Raw genomic sequence first — 16613 nt, 5'->3', positions numbered from 1 at the left:
TACAGATGTGGCCATTTCCAGAGCTAATCTCCTGGGAGGACCATCTCAGCCGGACCACCTCTGAGCCACAGCAAAGCTCAGACATTTCCACCCCTTGGTTGAGCACATCCCAATCATTTTCACATCATCAGCCATCCCATCCCTGAATGATACAAAGCTGGTGAAAAATCAGCTCCTGGGTCAAGTGTGCCTTAGCAGTCAGGGTGAGGCTGCTGCCCCTGCTCGTGACCTGCTTCCAAAGCAATGTTGATCATTTGGGAGCAGCAGCCCAGAGCCTGAGCTCTGAACAGCAGAGCTTGCTGAACAAACAGATCTGCAGCAGCTCTTCCCCACCGAGGCTGCCGGGGTCAGTGCAGAGGGAGGAACATCCCCAGCACCAGGAGAACTTGGCAGCTTAGGAAACACATCCAGAGCTGCATTATCTACAGCATAATAGGAGAGAAGTCACGGGATAGCAGGGCCAAAGCTGTCCCTCTGGAACAGCAGGATGAAGCTCAGGAAAGGGCAGATTCCTACCTCTTGCTCCTGCACTGTCTGACACTGGGCACAGCACAGCCCTTCTGGGAAAAACAGCTTCACATCCCGCACAGCCATTGGATAGGATCTGGAGCCTGAGAGATAAATACAATGAGAAGATTCTCTCAGGCCATGAATTAAACATTCTCTAGACTCACACTCATCTTTTGGAGAGATTGATGATGTGCAACTCACTGCAGTAATTGCTTTAAAGGCCAGCTGTTCTGTACAGTAATAGCAAACATTTTAAACCATTATATTTAGAATAGTTCCATTGCCTCCTTGGTATTTTGATTCTGTCCTACGATCACTCAGCAGCCTCCTCGTGTAAACAAGACTCCTTCTATTTCTTAACAGTGGAGCTGAGGGAATCATGTTAAGGAGACTGTGAAACCTTTCAATTCCAGCTCTAAATCCTGTTGTTCCCTTGCTTCTGGATCACACCAGGCTGCCCTGACTGAAGGGGAAGAGCTACTGGTTAGTAAAACAAATGTACTTAGTAACAATAATGCAGGTCCCAAATAGGCTGGGAACTCTGACTGATCACAGAAATCAGAATTAGCACGAGGCATTGCTGATGGACGTACATTTTTCTGTTCACCTCTGGTCAAGAAAGGTAAATTGAGACCAGAACAGTCAGAGAAATGACATGAGGACGACTGGGGAAATGGAGAATCATCTGAAGAGTTAAAATAGACTGTGGCTAGTTGGACCCAACACGACCCAAAGCTGAGAAACAAATCTGATTTCTGATAAACACTTCAGGGTAGGAAAGGTCAGAGGTGTAAAAAGAGCTACTTAAAATAAAGTCCAGATAATGGCACAGGAACAAATGGGGACAAAGTGTATGTGGCCATATTTAAGTTTGAAAATGTAAGAAGATTTTTAGCTCTCAAAGCTCTGTGACATCCATCCAGTTGGGGTGGGTGCTTATGGAAGGGAAAACGTGATGGGGCTGTCTGTGAGGGAATTAACTGAACTCAGTGACTCGAGAGGTCCCTCCAGGCTTAGCAGCTGAATATTTCCCTATAAAGCAACAGTGTTATAAAGCATTACTCAGAATGTTTGGAGATTTGTGGATGGAAAATACTAGAGAGGGAAAAGCTTTTTCTGTTGGAGTTTAGATAGATTGTCAATGTGCTGGCACAGATCCATCCTCCTGGGACACAAATATCCTCTGAAATATTACCACCTTGGAGCCTACCCATTCAAAGGATCCCACCTGAGAGCACTCAGCCCTGTTGGAGCTCCATAATTCCAGGGTTTGTATAGTCAGAAGGCAGCAATTTACAATCCTGAGGTTGTGTAAGTCCCAGTGTATGAGCTGGGCTGGATCCTTTCCATACCTCCACACCAAACCTTCTGTGATTCCATCATTTGGGGCATTACAGAGAACACAAATGCTCCCAAAATGAACATTTTACTCTCACTTTGCTCAAGGTACAAGACAGTATAGGGTGCACACGTAAGAGCTCTTTGGATGCAAGAAAAAGCACAGTCCAATGATTTCCCAAGCCCCAGAGGAGATGGGAGGCTGCAGGTTCACCTCTGCAGCTGAGCCCGAGGATTAAAGCTGCATTTCTTGGTTCACCAGTCTCCCTGGAACTCCATCTTCATCTAAATTGCATTTCCTTTGTCACTTTGGGAGGAAAAGTGAGAGTCTGCTCTGCTTCAGGCATTAATTGAAGTTCTTCCTCAGCTGGAGCAAAACTAGGAAAGCCTAATATTGCCTCCTGGGGAAGGAAGATGGACTTGCAGAGTCCCCCAGTTACTCATTGAAGGTTCTTCCAGATTAACTTGTGGATAAATGATTCACCTGTGTTGGAGGACAAAGCTCTGGGAGGTGCAGGGGTTTAGGAACACTCCTTTCCTTATGGATAGATGGCTCCAGGGCAGAGCAGCTGTGTCAGATCCATCAGAGTTAGCTACAGCTGCATCCCTGTTCCTGGAATGTGTGCAGGGAGGGCTTTGGGGGCCAGCCCTCCAGCTGGGTCATACACAGTGCACCTGCTCTGGGCTCAGAGGGCAGAGCCAGCTCAGGGCTCAGCCCAGGTCTCAAGAGCAACTTCAGATCCCAGCCTGGGGGTCTGAAGGGAGTCAGAATATCCAAGGATCTCTATCCCACAGGGAGCTCCCTGTAACTCCCAACAAAAATGGGCTGAGACTCAGCTTCCCTTGCTCATTTTCACTGAATCATGCTGGGGATGCTCCAACTGTAGCAAACATCTGAAATCTGGAATATATATTTCCCATTCTTAGCCATGACTGAAGAGTTTCAGGGCAATCTGGACCCACAATCCATTCATTCATCTCCAGAGCAAGACAATGGAAAAGCATTGGCTGGAGAGCCCTGACCACTTTTTTTGTGCAAGTAGATCCTGCTTTTCAGGAACTCCCACAAATCCTATGGGATCTCTCCTGGCTGAGTCCAAGTCCTCAGGGTTAGAGAAGGTTCTGCAGCAAAGGGTTGGTTTTCTTTGCCAAGCTGTGGCTCCTTCAGTCCCTGCCAGTTCTCAGCAGCCCACCTGATCTGGATGAAAAGAGGGAGTGATTTCACAGCCCAGGATACAACAGGAAGAGCCAAATAATCCAATGGATCTTGTCTTGATCCTGTGGGACTTGAAGGCACACAGTGCCTGCCAGCTCATCTGTGTTTACAGAAGTTTTTAATTTATTATTTTTATATTCCTTTAAGTATCAGAGCAAAATCAGTGTAACACTGAGGAGAAACACAGGCTAACTGTGCCTTATTCCATGTGAATTTTGGAATGACATCCTTCCCTCCTTGTGGCAAGAATGTTGGGCTCTCCACAGGCTGCTCTCTCCAGGGACACCTCCCGTTTTCCCATCCTTCACCACCCCCCCCCACACTGCAACATCCCAGTGCTTCCCTGCCGGCAGAGGAGCTGGGATGGTTCAGCATTCCAAGGATGCTGACTCGCCCTGTGCCTGTGCCCAGCTGGAAAGAGCCTTTCCAGATGGGAACCAGCTGAGTTTCCCTGCTTGCCTCAGCCAGAGCAGGTTGGGATCACCTCTCTCCCGCCAGCTATCAGCATTGGGAGATGTTACAGGAACTCTTGGAGTCTTTGTGAAATCTTGGAATTGGCCAATGGGTAATGGAGACATCAGGAAGGGACACACAAGCAGGGAAGACAGATGGGTTCTTGGGGATAATTCCAAAATAACCAAGCTGAAAGGATGAAATGACCAAGTAGGGAAGAGATCAAAGGAAATGTGTTCTGATAAAGCCAGAGCTAGGGCTGCTCTGGGAAGAACCCTTTGGAATGTATCTTCTGGGAGAATATGTCATTGCTTGAGACACACTCAGCTCAGCTACCAAGAACACGGGGAAACTTTTCTAGGGAATAATGGCCTTCAGTGCCTGCCAAGGCTGGATCTGCAGTGACAGTGCAGGAGGGAACAATACATAACATACTGTCTATTTGCATATCTGAGCCTTCGGACTTTTCTTTTACAAAAACCTACCATAAAATCCATTCTGGACTGTGCTGGTGCCATACTGAGCCCTCCAGAGCCTTGGATCCAGTGCTTGGGCCAGTTGAGGATCCTCTGGTCCCAGCAGATCCATCAGTTTCTTCACAGCATTGGGCCTTTGCAGGCACAGCACGAGGGCAGTGCCCGAGGTAAGGTAAGTGCAGTGAGCTTCTACAGCAGCTGGATCCTGAGAAGAAATCAGAGATGGGACAGGTTATGGGGAGCTGGTGAGCACTGGGAACATCCCAGCTTTCCTCTGGTTAGGGAGGGAAGTTGTAAGTAAGTAAATCTGCTGTTGCTCCTTGTTTTCTCTCCTCTTTAATACACTGCTGGTGTATTAAAGATTTCAAAATCCAGAGCTCAGACACCAGACAGTTCCTGTGACGTCCAGCAGGTCACAGGAGGGCTCTTCCTTGGGGGGGACCTCCAGATCAGGAGGAAGCATGGGCACAAGCAAGAACACCAGAGCCATAAATAGTCTGGGATGAGGAGCCACATTTCATTCTTCAGCTGATATAAAGTGATGGATACAAATACCAGAGCTTTGCTTTTTGAATTCCCAAAAGGCAGGACCCCCCCACCCCCACCCCACCTCCATACCCTGCTCCTCCTGAAGAGAGAATTCCAGACACTAGTTAGGATCAGGAGTACAGAACTTAGAAGTAGGAGGGTCAGACCAGGGGCGCAAGAAATCAGTTTGTTGTTCTGGCCTTGTCTGATGCCCTTTGCTCCATAACAAATGTCTCCACCTTTGCTTCTTTTCCAAGCACGGTCAGTTCAGCCCATGCCCACTCCTGAGCAGAGCTGTGCTGGTCACAGCTCCCTGGGATTGTACATTGAGAAAGGATGAGAGGAAAGGATGAGAAGCAATCACTGCACTGGTGAGGAGAGGGCTGGGGACAGACAGACTGACAGAGACCCTGGGACAGCCAGCAGAACTGGGGGCAGACAGGTGGCAGAGCTCTTTGGCCTTGCTGCCTGCTTTAATCAAGGAAAACCTTGGGAAGCCAGGCCTGCTGCAGGTGTCTGGGCTGAACACAAGGTCGGGGTGTCCACAGCAGCTGCAGCTCTGCCTCCTCCTGCTTCTCCATCTGAATAACATGGCAGGAGCATCCAGTTCTGCCTCTTCCTGCCCTTCCATCTGAATGGCAGGAACATCCAGCTGTGCCTCATCCTGCCCCTCCACCTAAATAACATGGCAGGAGCATCCAGCTCTGAGTCCTCCTCCCCCTCCATCTGAACAAGGTGTCAGGAATATCCAGCTGTGCCTCCCTGCACCCCACAGTGCAGCAGCCAGGGCTGGATGTTCTCCCCAGCTTAAAAAAACAAGGGCATTTCCAGCTCCCTGCCAGAATCAACGCATGGCTATTTACTTTTTTCCCAGTTTTTGAGGAAATAAAAAACAAGAGGGGGAAAAAACCACCATTCGATTCAGCTGAATCACGTCATTCACAGAGGTTTTAATTCCTCTATTTTTTAATCTTCTAAAAGCAGCGGAGGATAGCAATTCTCTAGATAAAACAGTTCCAAAAGCAAATCCTATCATTTCATTTAAAAATATGGAGATAAAACACTTCAAGGCCTCTCTGCTTTTCTATCACGTGCAACCATTCACTGCCTTTGACCCAAATCTTCTCGCACTCGCCTGCCTCCCAAATTGCATCTCTGAGAAGTAGGTTATGAATTGACAACCACGGGCTCAAGGCTGATATTCCCCCCTCTATTTGCAAAGGCAAAATATTCCCTGAGAAAACCCCTCAGTGCTTAAATTGGTGAGGAATTTAGGGCTTGAGTGTGGTGTTTGTCAATGCTCCTGCCCGGTGGGCACAGGGTCACAGCTGTCACTCAGGGGCTCTCTGGTGACAAGAGCTCTGCTTGCATGAGGATGAAGAATTTCAGCTTGTCACAGTGTACTGAGAAATGGTGACATTCATTCAGTTCTGTATAATACAAAAATAATCCCTTCCTGCTTGAAAATTTTTGTTAGTTAAAAAAAATGGATTTAATCCACTTTTCTATGGGTTTTCTCTTTGGGCAATGAAAAACCAGTGACGTTTTTCATGACAGCTTTCAAAAGGACTGATAAAACATATCAATATTCATCCAGGTTGGAAACAGCTGCAAAGAAAACATTCCGTTTCTGTTAAACAGACCGGAATAAATGAAAGTATTTTGTTCCAGGGCTTCTAACCAGTGATTTCAGATCTAAATAACAAAACTCCTCTGTCTTTTGGTTGTTCCCCAGCAAATCCACGGACTTGGGGTTGAGGATGATGCTGTTTCTAATTGCTCCTGATGGTGTCAGGGAGCTTCTGGCAGCTCCTCTCACTCCTCACACCCACTCCAGGCTCTGCCAGCCCTTCATTCCCTCCATTCCCATCCTGCCACCCTGCCCTTGTGGGTCCTGAGCAGCTGTGCTGGAGCTGCCCCTGTGCAGCTGCCTGGAATTAAGGGAGCAATTGCATTGAGAGGAAGTTCCAGCTGTGAGCTGGCTTGGGAGGACTAACGGGATTAAAGAGCAGCCGAATTATCCGGCTGCTTTTACCGCCGGAATCACAAGATGGGGCTGGAGGGAATCGTGGAGTTATTGAGTCCAGTGACCTGCTACTGCAGGCAATCACATCAGGTAATCCTCCGCAGCATGATCAGGCCCCACTGGAAAAATAAAGCCCAAACTACCAATCTGCACAGGGCTGGATCTGCTGGATAAGCAGTGAAGGGAGATCCAGACTCCCTGGGCAGAATCCCCCTGGGATCAGGTTGAACACCACCAGGTCATACTGAAAGCTGGGGAGACAACATAAACTCTATTTACATGACCTTTATTTTTTACAATCATTATTAAACTGCAGATAAAACATCTTGTTATGGCTCCTGTGATTCGATAACCTCAGCCAGGAGCAGAGCAGTTGTGTTTTCTGGGGCTCCAAAGGCCACACGCCGCTCCGAGCTCGGGGGGACTATTGCAGTTGGAAAAGCAATCACGGAGCTGAGCTCGTGCTGCCAAGGATATTTGTCAAGTGCACGTAAATAATACATTAGAAAGGAAAAGGAGATGTGAGGTTGTCTTGCTTGCAGTGAATAAATCCAGATTTGCTCTCAAGTGCTGAGTACACACAACAAACCAGCACATCCCAGTGCTTGGGGGTTCTCTAGAGATGGATTTGGAGCATGCTTTGGGTAAAGTGAGAAGAAGCCCTAGACAGAACTTCTAGAAGGGACAGACACACTGGCTCCATCCTCTTCAACAGGACATTTCATCATGGATCTCTTCAATCCATGTAAGTATCTCCAAGGGTGTCAGGGGATGGTGCCAGGCTCTTTCCACCAGTGCCCAGTGACAGGACGAGCAGTAATGGTCAGAAACTAAACCACAAGAAATTCCACCTCCACCTGAGGAAGAACTTCCATCCATGGAGGGGGGCAGAGCTGTGGAACAGCTGCCCAGGGAGGGTGTGGAGTCTCCCTCTCTGGAGACATCCCAAACCCACCTGGATATATCCCTGTGTCACCTGCTCCAGGTGACCCTGCCCTGGCACGGGGGTGGCACTGGATGATCTCCAACGGTCACTTCCAAACCCAACTGGGATTATCCCGGCTGGGATTCTGTGACCTGCTAAACGCCAGCAATTCTCCCCCATATTGGCAGCCACTGCATCCCATCGTGCCACAGGCTGAGGAGTAGATCCGTCATGAATATTCCTCCCATCCAAAAGCTGTACATGCAATTTAGCTGGGAAAAACAGCCCTGTCCTCACGGCTGCCATTGAGCCACTTACCCACCGGATTTTCCAAATAACCCTGTCCTTGGAGCCTGCTGAGGCTTTTTCAAAATCTCCCTACTTATCTTGGGAGCTCAGCCTTTCCCAGCCCTCCCCAGTGAGAACCAGTCCTGCTGCTCTGAAAAGGAGCAGGAGCCCCTGGCCAGCAGAAAGCATTTCCCACTGTCTGCTCCCCCTCACCAAAGGCGGACTGTTCTCTTTCCTTCCTCACTTTCAAACCCTGCTTTTCCCCTCATGAACAAAACCCCAACAGTCTGTAATTTTTATACTCATTAGTCACCAGCTTTTCAAGGCAACTGAATCAATGCTCAACAGCTGCTCTGGTGTGTTGGAGAACGCCAAAACCAAGGAAATTTTCAGGAAACAACCTCTCCTCACATTTACCCCACATGCATCTGCATTGCTTCCTGAGGATATTTGGGGGTTTTAAGATGCTTTCTGTTTCAGACGATCAAAAAGGCATTTTGTATTTAGCTCTGTGATTAAATAACATTGGGAAGCACATCTCCATCAACCCTAATGGCCAGTGTAAATATTTAAAACTCAGATGTCTGTGCTCATAGCTACCATGCAGAAGGTATTAATTGTTCCGGAGCACTGCCTTGGCATGTGCCTCTTTTCTTCTGGAAGTCTCTAGAAGAATTTGTAGGAGACAATGTTATAAACTTTCCAAACTTAACCCAAGTGCAGTATCAATTATAAATGTTCGGTTTTTATAAAGTCAAGTGGCTAAATGTCTTCAGGAAAGCAATCAAATAACACAGACTGTTTTTCCCCAAGGGAAGTAAAAAAAAAAAAAATTTCCAGCTCCTCTCAAATGCCCAGAGTTCAGTTCCGTGGCTTTCACAGCATCCTAACACTCAGGGTACACCAGGCTCAGGAAAGAAAAGGTTTCTGATGCCATGAAAGAGCAGAAACAAACATCTATTTTTAGCTAATCAACCCCACAATGCCCTAAGATTTAAGAACCCTTTTTATTGCCTATTAGACATGAGCAAGGACAACTTCCACTCCTGGCAGGTGATTTTTACAGACTGGCTCCCCGGGTTCAGCTGTGTCTGCAATGTAATCTCAGGCAACAGCAGCCCAGGGATGTGCATTCCCTGACAGGACAGGAGGCTTTCCCAGTTTAACCACATGGAATAAACCCAGGCACACGTGCTCCCTGGATGTGCCCTACCTGGAATGACCTGGGGGAAGGAGCAGAGGACACCTGTTTGGCAGGGAAAGAGGCAGAACTGAACAGATTCCTGCGAGGTCTGTATTGCCCTTATCCTCCCCAGTTTCGTTTGGGAGAAACCAGGGCTGTCTTTATGGCATGTGATAAAAGAAGCCCTCAGCACGTCAGCTCTCTTTGTGCTGATAAGGTACAGATCTGATTGTTCCATATAGCTCGCTCCCAGCAACAGCTCCGAAATCCCGGGTGGGAATTGCTGGGCTCTTCGGGAATGGATTATCTGCAGCTCATCCCTTTCCCCCCTCCACCGGTCCCACAAAGCTGCCACTCCCTTCACCGACCTGCTGCACCTCGCAGGGCACGAGTGCGGAGGCAGCGGCCGCTGCCAGCTCCAGGTGTTTCATCCCGACCACGCTGAATTTTTCCAGGTGTAGATCCCGGAGGATCCTGGGCAGCCTGCGGCTCCAGACACCGGGTTTGATGAGCAGCACCGTGCAGAGAACCTGTGCCCCTGGAACAAAGCGCTCAGTGAAACACAGCGGGTTTTGTTTACTACCCTGGGCACGCAGCTGGGGATGGGGGTCAGCGGAAACCTGGCAGGAAGTTCACAAAAATACCAACAAAACAACTCCATAAAAACCCTGGGCAAAGAGGATCATTTATTTATTTGGGTTAGCTTTGTTGGGTCTTCAAATTAAAATTGTAACTGGAACCATTTAAGCTTGGAGGTTTCTCCATCAAGGAAATCTGCTCCAGGTCCACAGAGTCTTTGTGGCAGCTCTGTCGGATAAGACTCAAACCTTTATATTACAGATTAATGTTTTAAGAGAGATAAAATATTCCCTTTTACATTTTTCATGTGAACGGTGGTGATTATGTGATGTAATCCTGGAGCAGCTATTACCTTACTCTGGTGTTCTGTATATTTTAAAGCTCTGTTTCAGAGAGGCACTAAAAACCCTGACAGGACCCAATTAATGTCATAAACCAATAATTAACTGAATTGTCTTTACCAAATTTGACATTCCAGAAAAAACTTTCTGCTTCTGACACATCTTTCCCAGCAGAGCTGCCAGGAAGGTGCAGCACTGAGGAGCAGAAAACAAACCAGACCAAGAAAGCTTTGCTGTCTGATAAAAATGGATTTAAAGGCAGAAAATACTAAATTCCGTTTTTAAATAACAGCATTTTCAAATTTTTAGTCTTGCTAAAGTACTTGCTACTAAGAGTACAGTTAATATTTTATCCTTATAACATCTTTTGGAGATTTATTGGCAAGTGCAGGGTCAGAACCAGTCTGTGAGGCCCAGGAACTGCTGGTGCTGCACCACATCAATCAGCATGAGCACAAGGGAACATCCTACAGGCTGCTAAAACTGATCCAAGCTGATCTGTTTGGGTACAAAAAATGTCATTTTATGTTTCCTGTACACCCCAGTACTAATTACACAGATCTCAATGCAGCAAAGCATCAACCTGGAACTTAATGCTGGTATTTCCAGGTGACAAGCAGGACATGGCACAGAAACACAGGATCAAAAATAAAAACCAAGATTACTTCCTCCCCACTTGATATGGAAACTTAACCCTTGTGCTGCAGGGAGCCTTCCTGTTCCCAGATGTGCTGTTTTCTTCACATCATTTCTGAACAGAAAGGTTCCATAGCAACAGCCTGGGAGTGCAGGAGGCTGCTGGGCTCCACCTCAGCAAACTCACCCGTGTGGGTTATGTAAGCACTCAGGGGCCTCCAGATGTTTTCCTCACCATCTGCTATGGTTTTGGGCAGATATTCTCATTCTTCTGCTGTGTGAGTCACTACCTGCTGCACATTTAGAGACTTCAGACACTTGAGGAGGATTGCCAGCTTGGTTTGGTCAAAGACACCTTGTCACCCAGAGCTGGCTTTCTCTCCTCAGGGATTTTAAGTAACTAGAATTAGAGAAAATACCACTAATTGCCAATGGAACAATCTCTGCTCATCATGAATTACCAGAGGTACCTGTTTGGCAATACTCAAACCTGCCTGATTTCCAGTTCTGGCTGCTCAGAGCCTTTCCTGGTCTTTATTACGTTTCTCTACTTTGTAATATTTTTAGATCCATTCTTCCCAATCCTTTCCTTTTTGCCTCCCAAAAAAGTCACTACATAGGTTTTGATTTCATAGCCTGTGAAAATAGGGCTTAGTTATGCTATTTATGCTTAGATATGCTATTTATAGATAATAGCTCAGACAGGTGTGACTTCAAATAAGTGGGAACTCAGGACAAGCAGCTACCACATTTCCTGGCATGCTCAGAGTGCATCACTGCCTGGATTTCAGCCTAAGGAAAATGTTGGGATAATCCTCTTGCTTATTTTGGGCTGGTACATCCAGATGATTTAGTTCCACCGAGTCCTTGTCAAACCCCATGTTTCCATTCGCTCTCCTCTCACCTGCTTGCAGGTAGGAAAAGAGGGATTCTGCTCGGCACCACCAGCTCTCAGCCACTAAAGGAGAGAAGCAGATTGGAGTGAGTTTTGTGTGTTCTGAGACAATCTGAGAATTGTGCTCTCATCTCTACATAAAGCAGCCAATATGAGAGTGACACACTGATATTTTAGGGTGTTACACTGGGACATGGATGGATTGATTTCACATGTCCTGGGAGGGGTCACACTTCCTCCTTCTCTGGTAACCCCAGGAGCACAGGGGTGATCCCAGGAGCTGATTGGGACTGCAAGTCCTAAATCACGTTGGTTACCTTTCCTGGGATTTCAGGGAGTGGTTAACAGTGGTTTTAAACCTATCTGTGCTCCTAATACTCCACAGTCAAGTCAGATGCTGCCCTGTTTCTGGTGTTCCCAGAGCGCAGGTCTTTTGTTTCATGTTCTCTCAGAAACAAAGTGCAGTGGATCCTGAGTGCTGCTGATAAAACTTCCCCGGCATTCCCCAACCAGCCAGGAGTGGCTGCTCCAGTGATGTTTCAGGAGGGCAGAGCAGGATGAAAGGAGTCTGGGGAATCAGAACTCAGGACAAAAGCCAATAGACAAATGTTCCCTCCAGTCTAATGTAAAACCTGCAGTGGCCTGGAGATGAGGAAAATTAAGGCACTTCAGGCACACGAGAATTGAGAAGTTATCCAGATCTAGGGCACAGTGAGGGGAATCCTGCATCAGATTGATAAAAGACTTCCCTTTTCAGTGACTGGCAAGTTTAGCCACTGTGACATGCAAGGTAGATAAGAAAAAACTGCCCAAAATCCATGTCTATCTATGTTCCAGAGTTATGTATCTGGAAGGTATTTAGCCAAAGTGGGTTTTTTTCTAATGAGCCCTCTTTCTCTTTCCATATGTTTGTTGCAATATTAAGAGCACAAATAGCAGGTGGAACCAGCCCTAAGGTTCTTGCCTTGTCTCATAACTTTTTAGCTCATCCTCCCAGTACCAGCTTTTTTCCTTGGTGCTGGGGTAATCTGAAAGGACTTTCAGGATCTATGAATCCCATGGTGACTTGGGCAGCACTGGATGTAGATGACAGAGACATCCTATCTGAGACACAGGAAATGCACCTTCTGCTCTGATTTCACCTCTCTAAACCATCATGAAAATTGTCATTTCTGGGATATACACCTGAAAAAGGCTACTAAAGAGCTGGCATTAATTACTTTTCCAGCTGACTTTCCACACCATCCCTCAGCAGGTTGTTCTCAGGACTGTGGAGGAGAAATGATGCGACAATGCTCTCACCTTCCTCCAGCAGCAGCTGGACCCAGCTGGCCTTTCCTTCCCACTTGACTGGGATTAGGATGTCTAACCAAAGGTTTACTAATCCCATTGCTATGGCTCTGACAGAGGACACACAGGTTTTTTCAATCTATTTAAGAGTCTAAAATAAGTTGGGGTTTTTTTGTTTGGTTTTTGTTGTTGTTTTTTTTTTTTTTCAAGAGGCAACTGGTGCTTACCTGTGGTCTTCCCTTCAGTCCTGAAGCTCCTGCCAGGTGGTGGCAGGTATTTCACAGCAGGGCTGTGTTCTGCATCTGGAAAAGGAAGGACGGGTATTTTTATGGATTCACAGATGGGAAACCTTCACTGTCTGGGGCTGGAGTGTGACAAAGGTAATGTCATTTAGCAGGGCAGATGTTCAACTTGCTACAAAATACGGAAAAGCTGTTCTTGAGCATGGAGGCCTCTCCATTCCTCCCACAACAATAAAAACACAAGGAAAAAATGGAATTACCTTATACAAGATAGTGCAGGATGCTGAAGTGGTGCCTCAGCTGTCCTCCTTTGTCCCTCACAGTGACTTTGTTGCAAAAGGCTGGCACTGCCATTACAACCTTCCTCAATAAACTGAGCTCACAGCTCTGCTTTCCTCTTATCCCACCTTCCCGTCTCAAGATAACTTTAATTAAGGGCTGCAGTGCATGAACCCTTTACAGTTTTAGACACCACTTTGGGATGTCTGATACCTTCTCTTCTGAAGGCTCCTCTTCCTGCTCACCAGTCTCACAGAGAACACCCACATAGTTCACTGACAAATCAAACTTGCTGTGAGCCTAAGCCCAGGATCTTTTCCCAGACAAATCTTTCTTCCTGGTATTCAGCAAAGCAAATTTGTTACTGCACACTACACAGGCACAGTGGATTTGACACAAGTGTCTAAGTTTGTGTTGATGACAAAGGACTTTTCTTCCCCAAAGAAAGATAAAGGAAGGGCTGTAAATTCAAAGCACGAATGCACTTATGGGACTGCATCACTCTCCCTCAGCTGATACATGGTGTTACCACAATCTTTGATTTCTCTCTGCTTCTGAGTAATCATAAAATCTCACAATGGCTTGGGTTGGAAGGGACCATCTTGTTCCAACTCCCTGCCAGAAACTGTCAGGGCTCAGAACTGTTTCTCTCTGGGTGTGAGGAGTCAGGCAGCCCCAATTCTTCTCTGAATATTTCACATTAAAAGAAAACAGTGCGAGCTTGTAGTCTGCTGCTGTAAACCATCCACTATCAATAACCCCACAGTCTGCACAGTGATTTAGTTTTAAGGGGCATGGCTATACAGTTCCTGCTACAGGAGGAAACTATCAAATTTACTGTGCTGAAAGATCGATGCTGGCACACATCACTGAACTCTGAGAAGCTTTTGACAGCAAAGGTCTCCATTCCTCTCTTCATTCGCCTCCAGGATAAAAAGAAATTCTCAAGAAATCTGTTTTGTTCGGCTCTTACAGATTGGTCACACCTTCATCTCCCTGAGCACAGGGCAAGGCTGAGGCAGCAAGCTGAAAGTCTGGCACCACAATTAGGGGCCTACATGTAGGTGGGAGAGCTCTTGGGCTCTGTTCTTCAGTTTCTCTTATAGAGAGGGTTTAAAATGCATGGTATTATTTAGTGATCCTGCCAATTGCTCTGATATCTAATTAGTACTTATGGAGTACCTCAAGATCATCAGAAAGGGCACCAGGCCAAGCACAGCCACATTAATTAAATAGGCCACCTTGTAGATGAGCTCAGCTGGCTCCTGCTGGTTTCATCTTCATCTTAACTCAGCCAAGCACAGAATTTACCCCACATTATTACATTTTTCTGTGCCTGAGAAGACCCCCAGCACTGGATTCCTTTCTCCAAGTTCAGTCAATTCCCACACTCCCCAGAGCTGAGGATAATACAAGCAGGAAAAACGTGCCTTACCAGTCACCAAATCTGCCTCAGTGAAGAAGAGGATGGCTTGTCTGAAGGTCACCTCTGGGGTCAAGGCCATTAGGGCCTGTGGGAGGCTGTCCCCGGTGCTGAGCCTGTCCCTGCCCTGTGCCCATCCCTCCAGGGCAGCTCCCAGGGCTTGGAAGGCGTCGACGCCGCGGAGCGCGCACACCAGGACAGGACTGGACATCAGCGTGTCCAGGCTCCTCTGCCAGTCAGTGTCGCCAGCCTCAAAAGGGGTTATTTCCCTGGCCTGACTCCGAGTCAGATGGGGCAGCCACTTCAGGCCCAGGAGCTCAAATCCTGAACCAGGCTCTGCTGCAAGTCAAGAAAAATGTTTTTAGCACCAGACAGCAGCTTCCATAGAAGCAGTGTTCCACAGAAGCTGTGCTTTCTTTTGGCCACAAACATTTTATTTCACATTGATTTTTTTCCATGCACAAGTTCCAATGCTGTTTTGACTTCTGTTTCATCCAGAATGGACTGTAGTGAAAATATAGGAATATACTGGGAAAACCCACGAGAGGCAAATTCTAAGAAATGCTATTACAAGGAAGAACAAAAAAAGGGCTATCTGGGAAATCAACAGGGAGCCACAGGGAGCAAGTGCCATGATTTGATTAGAGAGCACAGCTAATGGAGGAGAGTTGAAAGGGAATCACTGAGAGTACAGTGATAACAATGTGGCTTGGCACAGCTTAATCCATAATTATGATCCTTTAGCGCCTCTCATAACACTTTAAGCAATGCTCATCATAGTAACAAACTACATCAGAATGCTGACTTGTCTCTCAAGCAGTTTCAGTGTTGTTGGGTTTGTAAAGTTGTCTTCTGACTATGTAGGAAGGTATTTAGAGCTCAATCCATGAGTGCTGGAAGTTTCTGTTGGCTCAGATCTCGGATACAGAACATCATAGAATTTCAAGTCGTATTTCAACATAGTTTTGGGAGAGGCAGATCCAACAGAGTGTAAGATGGGCAGACTTGTGCCCTTTGTGCCTACACCTCCTGTGTTATCACACTTCAGTGCCACCTGCACATGAAATTATATAAACTCCCTGTCCTTGACAGCCCTTTTCATGCATATGTGAGCACCCAGTATGGGGATGGCATCGCTGCTCCTCCCGCGGGGGAACCGGAGCGTGAGGCTGTGAAGTGCCTTGGTTCTGCTCAACAAGGCTGTCACTGGACAGAACAGAGCTTGGGACTCCCAAATTCCTGTCCTGGTTCCAGCCCAGCCTTACCCCCCAGTGCTCAGGGAGGGACGCAATGCTCTGCGTTACATAAAAGCTCTGCAAGCCCAAGCACTACTCGGAACTCATTTGATGTTCTCTGAAGCAAATTATGCCCACCTGAGCTGTTTGCGATTGCTCGTAACAAACCAAGATAAATTCTTCAGCTCTTTAGGGGGATAACAAAGAAACCCATTCTTCCTGAGGCCCCTTCAACCACATTTTCCATGATGTTCCTGCTATTCTAAAAAGAGCTACCCAGGATAAACTTTCCTGCCCAAGGTCTCCAGCCCCGCCCCAGAACTGGGATCACCTGCACTCTGAGACTTATCCCTGAGGCCAGGCAGCAGGATGTGCTGGAGGAGCTCTCCAGCACTCTTCAGAGCCTGCATCCCCACCACTGTCAGCATCACCACTTGCTCCATCCCGGGCTCAGCAGCGTAAGCTCGGTGGCACAGAAAATCCAGAGGGATGTGACGGGGCTCTGGCACCGCACTGAGGTTTCCTCCTGCCCAGGGAGAGCATCAAAACAAAACTGTTACCCCATGAAAACAGATCTCAATCTCTTTGCTGTGAAGGAATTGCATAAATCCCAATCGACATTTCACTGTCTCCTCACACTGCAGCTCAGGAAAAGCTTCCTGAATGAGGAATATTAACACAGCACACTCCCTCTAATTAGTCCCAGTCCTTCCCTGGAATTACATCTTGCAGTGTAAAGCAAATACATTC

The 16613-nt window shown here is 47.1% G+C and overlaps 1 protein-coding gene across 1 annotated transcript in view; it reads right to left on the bottom strand.

Moving 5' to 3' along the window:
* The window catches only part of DNAAF8 (dynein axonemal assembly factor 8), an 88135-nt gene that overhangs the window by 14177 nt on the left and 57345 nt on the right, over positions 1 to 16613 (bottom strand). Inside the window, exons 20-26 of the mRNA XM_066198407.1 lie at positions 16195 to 16389; positions 14641 to 14967; positions 12912 to 12980; positions 11404 to 11457; positions 9312 to 9481; positions 4003 to 4198; positions 517 to 611 (exon numbers count right to left, since the gene is read on the bottom strand). Coding sequence (XP_066054504.1) covers positions 517 to 611; positions 4003 to 4198; positions 9312 to 9481; positions 11404 to 11457; positions 12912 to 12980; positions 14641 to 14967; positions 16195 to 16389 — 1106 coding nt within the window. The remainder of the gene's footprint in view (positions 1 to 516; positions 612 to 4002; positions 4199 to 9311; positions 9482 to 11403; positions 11458 to 12911; positions 12981 to 14640; positions 14968 to 16194; positions 16390 to 16613) is intronic.

Source organism: Chamaea fasciata, unplaced genomic scaffold (assembly GCF_029207755.1).
Source record: "Chamaea fasciata isolate MVZ Bird 193981 ecotype frontalis unplaced genomic scaffold, bChaFas1.0.hap1 SCAF_16, whole genome shotgun sequence".
Classification (NCBI taxonomy): Eukaryota; Metazoa; Chordata; class Aves; order Passeriformes; family Sylviidae; genus Chamaea; species Chamaea fasciata.
Note: the sequence above shows the minus strand (reverse complement) of the source record. Positions and strands in the feature narration are given on the sequence as shown.